The 8,630-nt window shown below is 34.6% G+C and overlaps 1 protein-coding gene across 3 annotated transcripts in view; it reads right to left on the bottom strand.

The window, feature by feature from the left end:
- Positions 1-1,161: 1,161 nt before the first annotated feature.
- The window catches only part of Otogl (otogelin like), a 146,168-nt gene continuing 138,699 nt past the window's right edge, over positions 1,162-8,630 (bottom strand). For all 3 annotated transcript variants that reach the window (XM_028873093.2, XM_028873094.2, XM_037196783.1), the window contains exons 55-58: positions 7,424-7,543; positions 6,311-6,356; positions 2,657-2,736; positions 1,162-1,987 (exon numbers count right to left, since the gene is read on the bottom strand). In XM_028873093.2, the coding sequence (XP_028728926.2) occupies positions 1,787-1,987; positions 2,657-2,736; positions 6,311-6,356; positions 7,424-7,543 (447 nt within the window). In that variant the 3' untranslated portion in view covers positions 1,162-1,786. The remainder of the gene's footprint in view (positions 1,988-2,656; positions 2,737-6,310; positions 6,357-7,423; positions 7,544-8,630) is intronic.

Genomic DNA, 8,630 nt, shown 5'->3' with positions numbered 1-8,630 from the left:
TTCTAGATTTCTTCATATTTATAACTAGTTGAAGACTGCATTCTATTTAAACTTTAAGTTGAACAGAAGCAAAGACTATATATGTTTAGAACAGCATCAAACACATCACAGAACTTCAACATGTATTTATTTTATTTGTTGTTTATAAAATACCAGAAGAATATTTCTCTCCTCCTCACAAATAGGTTTAAAGATCAGTTAATATTTAATAACAGAGAGTAGAATTTAAAAGAAAATGATAGATAACATATATTACATACTTCTGTTTGAGATACATGACATTTTTATGTAAAACTTTAATATATTTAAACAAAAACATTTAATTCAATCTACATGCTAATAATCACAGATACAGAAATGTTTATCTCTAAAGAAAATACTGATATTAAAACAAGGTAAATCATTTTTTATGTACAGTAGACACTGGGATTTTCCAGATAATACCCACCCATTTCTAAGCAACCCTGGAAATCCAAACACTTCATAATTACAGTGTTTCTTGAAAGCATAACTTTTAAATGGAAACATTAATGTCTGAAAACAAGTCACTTAGCTCAAACTAACCCTAGCTTATTAGGCTTTTCAATGCAATTTTAATGTCCTTTTATTGACATTGAACTTCATTGGTATTCACAATCATACTCAAATAATTATACACTCCCTGCCAGAAAGAATTCGGGAGTTTGCAAAGATCTCAGAGCAGATTATTTGCAAATGTCAATGATTCGCAGCCTCCCGTTCTAACATTACGAATACATTCAGATAATTTTTATATCACTCCTCACTGACAAAGCAGCAGCTTTAATGGCAAAAAGAGCTCTCAGGTTTCATAGTGTACAGATACATTTAGGAACAGCCCCCAGTGATAAATAAAGGAAACTAAATGTTAAATAGTAACAATATAGTTAATAATTTTAATGGTATAAAAATATAGCTCCAGGTCTTCCTCTATGTAGTGACTGATGCTATTTTCCTGTTCCTTATTTATTGAATAATTATTATTGCATGTGTGGCATTCTAAATGGATATCAGACTTAAGCTTTTTAATCCTATCCACTATTTAATAATGGAAGCTTCTGTGACTTTTTTTTTCACCTTTCTGTGTCATTTACAATAAAAAAGCATGAAACCAGAATCAAAAAGATTTAGAAAATAGTCTAGTTTTTTTTACATAACTTCACCACATTGTTGCTACATATATTTTTAGAAGTCACAAAAGTGTTATGGTAATGTCACACCTGAAAAATGAGAGAGGTTTGCAGTAACATTCCTAATATTTGTTGAAATGTTCACTAAGCTAACAACCTGTGGTTCTATGTGCTGTGTCTAAGCACACAACTCTCTATGGTTATCTATCAGCCAATTATAACCGATCACATTGGCCAGAGTATGCAGTAGAAATTAAAATCTACCTCAGTTTAGACAGCCATGGCAGACTGAAAATCAAAACAAAAAAAAGAGAACAAGGGACTGAAATAGAAGGAATTCTGCATCAAAAGTCTTCTACTTTATAGGAATATTTAAATTCACCCCGCAATGCAATTATAAATATAACAGCATTACAACTTAACAACTTGGAATAATTTTATTCTCTAAAATAAAACTACAAATTGAATTTTTTCCATTGAAACTATGTTTGTACCAGCTGTTAGGTTGTCAAATTCCAATAGTGTTAAGGCCACCATTATTCTTATATCGTATAAGTCTGTTATGTGCCAAAATAATAGTGGTGAGCCGATGTTGCCTGACATGACACTATTGTATAGAGTTCTTCAAAGGCAAGAGCTTAATTCCACTGGCATGTGCAGTCTATAGGTTCCTGGAGTGTGTACATAACCTCTGTGCCATTTCCTGAGCAGTGCAGAGGCACAGTTACGTTTCGCACTCCGTTTTCACGACAGCACTTGCAGAACCTCAGGTGACTTTCAACGTTGATGTTGTATATGGTCGCTGATGGGCATTTTCCATCACAGGATGCAACACTGACCTGCAAGGACAGATAAAGAGGAGGAAAAAAAATCTTCAAGTTCAGCCAACACTGGTGATTATTTGATTCCTCCCAGGAGTCAGTAAGAACTTTTTTTACCATTTCATTCCCCAGTCTTCTATATGTTAAAAGATTGTGGAAATACTATATTAGAACATGATACATATATACATCAAAGGGTTGTTACATAGTCACGCTCAATACAGCAATGCTTACGTAATTCAAAAAATGAATTGTGCGAGCATAAAAATAGAAATATGGAATAACTTAATCCCAGCCCTAAAATTCTATGGTCGCTGGTGCCATGTTCTGGTAGAAGCACAGCATAGAATTAAGTAGGACATAATAAAAGGAGTAAAGAAATAATGCAGACAATATTCCCTGAGTAAAATTACACAGCTAAAGACAAAATGTAGTCAAATATTGAGGATTGCATATCTATCTCTCTAGATTGCAATCATTATTGAGAACTGTTGATTACTTATGCTAAGAATAATTTATGATTCATCAGAAACAGGATATTTTAATATTAGAGGTTAGGAACACTCTCAAAATTAAATACTGTATGTTGTCATTTTCTTGGCATATTAGTTTGTCACATGTCAGTGATCCACAGATTTCCAGAAGCACAAATGTTCTTTATGTAACCAGTGTTATTTTTCCACTTACAGAGCTCTGGCTTACACAGTCCTGTTTCTTTATGATGGATTTAATGATAACTTTCTGGCATACTCTTTCTTCTCGTTTGCCTGAAAAAAAAATAAAGAATATATTTGTTTATCAAAAAGCCCATGTAAGGGGATAGGAAGATGGCTGTGTTGGTTAAGAGCCCTCGCTGCTAATCCAGAGGGCTGGAGTTCAGTTCCCAGCATCCACATCAGATGGCTCCCAACTCTCTCTGACTCCAGTTCCAGGGCACCTGACACTTCTGGCCCCTCCATGAACCACACTCACATGAACATACTCATACCCCCACACAATTAAAAATAAAAATAATAAATAAATATTACAAACCCATGTAAAATGCTTTCTAAATTTAAAACATGAATATAATTAGATTGGAAATTTGATATATTTATTTAAATCATATATTCAGTATTTTTTTCAAACTCCACTCTTAGATATTGTATGTATATCTATTTCTCCTTCCATACAGCTTGTATCTTCTAGATTCATAGTTATTTTCACTTTTTACCTCATTATCTTAGAATAATCACTATTATTACTAGCCAAAACATTACATATATGGAATAATGAATTTTTAGAGTTAACTTGTGATTTGTATAAAAATGCAATGTGTATAAATAATTCATTAGCATGCAACAATTTTTAAATAAAACTAGGACATAAAACTACATTTTCTAACAACCCATTAATATGGTAAGTATAAAACCTTATTTGTCAACCTTTTGCAAAGCATGAATGGTTCATACTTTATCCTATGGCTCTGAAATGGTCTTTTATGATTTCAAATAAAAATCACCTTATAATCATTCACGACACAATAGTATACATCAATATGAAACTGAGAACTTTCTTTGTCACTTTAGGCAACTCATTGACTCATTCTGTTCAATATATTTGTTTAAGGAATGGTGGAATTGCATTATCAGTTTTCATATGACCTTATCCATGAAAGTCTGATGTGAAATTCCAACAGGGAAAGCTAATCTACTCTGTTTTGAGGAGAGATGGGTTGCTAAGAGTGGCTGAAATCAAACTGCCTCTACTCTGTTTTGAGGAGAGATGGGTCGCTAAGAGTGGCTGAAATCAAACTGCCCTTGTCAAGGAAAAACTAATTCAATAAATACATGGGACAACATGACTCATTGTTGGTTAGTTGAATATTTTGTTCCTAGAAGTATTTCCTATCTATTCCTCACAGATTCCTTAGTAGTAGTAAAATTGTTTTGTCACAGCACCTAAGCTCCACAACATAACCTGGTCATTCAGAATCTAAGGCTGTAATAAACCTTCTCTAGTGTCAAAGGATTACTTACACACTGGATGAGGGATATGGAAGCTGTTTGCTATTCCGCAAGTCAAAGAGGTTGGCAGAGATGAACGATGATGGGCCAATGCCAATTATTGCCTAATGGAATCTCCTTCTCTGAGGCTTGATTTCCTACACCTTCCTCCAAGGACTGGCTATGGTCATGTCCAAGCAGGCTGAGGAATACTAGTGTGTCATTCATCAGTTTAGCCACCCAGTTATTCCCCTGTTGGCCTTCAGCAAAGAAATGCACTAACTTGTCTATTAATTATCCTGGGGTGATGTTATGAGGCTGATTACCATGGCCTTGACTTTGAAGATGACTGTGCCTCTATCTCATAATCTGAAGGAGAGTCTAGACTACGAAGCTGTCAAAGGAAGGAAAAGTAAGAATATACAAATACAAATCTCTTTAGGTTCTACAGCTAAATTTAATTCTTGTGTTCCTGCTACAGTTGGTAATCGACAAACATTAGCTCACATGTGATTCAGAGAATTCCTGAATGAAAAATTGCTTATTTTCAATGAACATTAAAAAAAAATTTCATTTGATGTTTCATCAGATTCTAGCAATTAAAATGTATGTCACTCTACTCTTTTTTTAAGGTCCAGTCAGTATAGTTCTTGTTGTTTGAACTGTGTCTCTCAACTCTTCCTGTGTTCAGTAGAGCTATAGAATGTGATTTTTGTTTGGTCAAAAGGCCTTTACAGAGGCAATCAGATGAGGATAAGATAAGTATGTTGATTATAATGCAATATGACTGGCCCTTATAAAAAGAGAAATTTAGACACACACACACACACACACACACACACACACACACACACACGGAAACATAATACAAATATGGAGATAGCCATCTATAAGGCAGGGACAGAGATTATGCTCTTAATGAACTCTTTAGAAAGCAGCTTGCCAACATCTACATTTGGGAACTCCAGATCCATAAAACAGTCCACTTTGGCTGTTTAAGCCACGTGCTCTGTGAGAGTTTGTGTTTCAATAGACCTAGAAAGTCACAGAGTAAAATGGACACGAAGTTGTAAAATGCCGAAATTTCCACTTTTTTTTGCGGGGGTGGAGGGGAGGTGGAGGGGGGGTGCTTATATATGACTTAACTGGGTGTTCACACACAATGGAACTAAATTTTAGCCCATCATCAATAATCACAGGAAATTTGATTTGATTAAATTACTTAACCTCTTTGAGCTGAAAACCAGAATATTTCCAGAATTTATTGCAGTGGACTTTTGTGTAAATTATTTTATATATTTATATATTCTATCTTTATGTATTCATGGGATTCAGTCCTTCAGGATACTCACAAATCTTACTTAGAAATATTTCAGCTTTTATTTAATAATCCATCCCAAATTATACTCTGTTCTTTTCCCCCAGAGCATCTCTATATAATTTTTAAATTGCTACTTAAATAACTTTTATTAAAATTTCTACTTTTACATTCATATAAATTCATATTTTAAAAAATAAAAATGGTTGGCTGCATAGTCCTCTATTCTTTTTCAGTCTTTAAATTGTTCAAAATCACAAAATACACTGGTAATTAAAACAAATATAAAATACATGACTTACATGTAGTTAACTAATTACCATGAAATTTTCTAAATATAGGATTTAAACATAACTCCCTGTTGGCATTTCCCAGAAGTACAGACTTACAGATTTGTTCAAATGCTCTGAAGATACTATAATCTCCTGAATGTCCCCATTGGGGTCTCAATAACATTCCTATCATAAACTTCCTAAGTTTGTGTAGTTGGGCATATTGTAAGCAAAGTAGGACATAGTGAACTTGAAAGTCAAACCTATTAGAATCCTAGGCTAGAGGCTGAAGGGGTAGCTTAACTGTTGAGATGACTGACTACTTGTCCAGAGGATGTGGGTTTGATACCTGGCACCCACGCGATAGCTCACAACCTTCTGTAACTCCAGTTCCAGGGCATCTGATGCCCTCTATTTACCTCTGTAAGCACTGCATGCATGTGGTTCACAGACATACATGCAGGTAAAACACCCATACATATAAAATTATTTTAATTTTAAAGAAAAAAAAACAGACTATGATTTTTGGAAAATACCACAATAAAGAAATGTCCAAAAATGAAATGAGAATTTATCCAGATAAAACTGTTTACGTGTACCACACAGTATAAAGGCTGGGTTACAGGAATATCCACCACACATCACAAAAACGTTTAAAGGACAGACTTTACAACGTACATCTTGGGAACAGACTGTTGAGAGAACCCAGCAACCATATGAGCCACAAAAGCTACTCTACGATTGCATGAACTATATCCTCACTTACAGATCTTGCAACAGCCTTCATTATAAAGCTTTACGATTCCTTCATTCTAGAAAAGAAAAAAGGTAAAAGATACAGTGTTTATCTATTTCCTCTTGACCTAGAATTGAAAGCCAATTCTCACAATATTTTATGAGCCATCACAAAGCCTTTATAGAGAAATAATTAGAAGTTAAAAATTTCTGATAACAATTTCTTAGGAATAATATTTTGCTTAAAAACTGCACTCCCTCTACCTTAATACAAAAAGCACTAAAATATGCTGCTTAAGGAATACTTTTTCAATGCTCCAAATATTTTTAAGATAATAAAATAATGAAAGCTATTCAAACTAGTTGTCATTCATTTTCAACTCCAAAAAATAAGCTATAATAATTAGATGAATTGAATTTCTAAGTATCATAAAAATGTTAAGAGGGCACTTTTTTCATTAATAAATAGTTTATTTTTCAAACAAACCCCATTTCCAGAACTTAAATATAACTTCAATACATGCAATGGCTTCCTAGTCATCACTATTAAAGGGTAGCTTCAGAGGAAAAAAATCAAGGAGACTATACTACTGGAAAGAGTTTGTTTTAAAATAAAAATCATAACCCTTTAAGAATCTTTTCCCCTAATGGATCTTTCTCTGAGAAAATGGTGCGGGGGAGGGGGAGGGGGAGAGAGCAAAACTATAAAATCTGGAAAAGCACTAAGTTCTCCAGTGGCCTGTATTGGAGAAGCAAGGTAAATGTCACTAAATCAGGATGCATTAATGACACGATAAATCTATGTGTTTGTCTAAGGGGGGAAAAAAAGGTAAAACTCAATTAAGTAGCGCATTTATCTGCATTAGAAGGGAGCCTGGATTTGCTGACCAAAGGATTTTTCAATTATCCTTGAATGTACACATAAAAACCTAGACATAGCAAATTATCCATTCTCAGGAAGTCAAATTTGAATTTAAAATGGCAAACTAAAGAGCTACACCAGAGACTTTATTTATGCGAAGAACGAAAACATCCTCCATAGCAAATAAGCCACAGTGTCTGTAGGACCTTGGAAAGTAGACTAATGTGTACTTCCTAAATTACAGCTAATGCAGAATTTCTTTAGATGTAACAAAGTACAAACCAGTTTGCATTCGGTCTCATTAAAAGGAGGGCAGACCATGCTGTAGTTTAGAATCAGTGTTCCCTCATCAGTCTTAACACATTCATATGTGGTGCAGTTATAGTGCCAGGTGCTCCCTTCCTAAGGGGGAAAAAAAAAGAAAGTTACTGCTATCCTTGCTAATATCTGTTAATTCCTTAGACCCTTAAATTAACTAAATATATAATCAAGTTAAAAAAAGACAGAGTGTTGTAGAATATTATTCTAAGGTGTGTTAACTTTTGTTTATGTTGCATTTGTCTAACTCTGTGAAGCTGTGTTACTTTGCCTGTCTAAAACACCTGATGGTCAAATAAAGAACTGAATGGCCAATAGCAAGGTAGAAGAAATGATAGGCAGGGCTGACAGGCAGAGAGAATAAACAGAAGGAGAAATCTGGGAAGAAGGAATGAGAGAACAAGGAGAAGGATGACTCCAGGGGCCAGCCACCGAGCTACCACACAAGCCACGGAGTAAGAGTAAGATTTACAGAAGTAAGAGACTGGGAAAATCCCAGAGGCAAAAGGTAGATGGAGTAATTTAAGTTAAATAAAGCTGGCTAGCAACTAAGCCAAGCTAAGGCCAGGAATTTATAATTAAGAATAAGCCTCCATGTGTGATTTATTTGGGAGCTGGGTGGCAGGTCCCCTAAAAGAATAGAAACAAACAACAACAGAGAGCTTCTTGGGACATTAAAATTCCATTCAAAAATGTCCCTAATTGTATCTCAAAATCAGAGAGAGAGAGTAAGAGAGAGAGAACATATTTGTATGTGTTTGGTTTCATAATGGAACTGAGAGGTTAGTATGACATACAGCAACTGGAAAAACAGTGGTATCTGTTTCTACCAGTGATTCTCTAGTGACAAAATGCCAAAGGTCTCACTCTGATTTTCCTTACTACTGACAAAACAACAAACCACACCCTCTCAATCCTTGCTTGGGATTTGTTTTTCTTCCTCCTGCTCCTTTATTGCCAGGTTTAGAAGAAAAAATTTGCATACTGATGTTTGTTGTGTTGTAGCTACAATTGAAAAATACAGTCAAATTCTTGAAGATTCCTTGTAGATCAGTAAAAATTTAAATGAACTCAATCACTTTCTTTGCTCTAGGTCACTGGCTTCTCAACCTGTGGGTTGAGACCCATTTGGGGCCATATATCAGACATCCTGCATATCAGATATTTACAT

This window comes from Peromyscus leucopus, chromosome 18 (genome assembly GCF_004664715.2).
Source record: "Peromyscus leucopus breed LL Stock chromosome 18, UCI_PerLeu_2.1, whole genome shotgun sequence".
Lineage (NCBI taxonomy): Eukaryota > Metazoa > Chordata > Mammalia > Rodentia > Cricetidae > Peromyscus > Peromyscus leucopus.
This window is presented reverse-complemented; position numbering and strand designations above follow the sequence as displayed.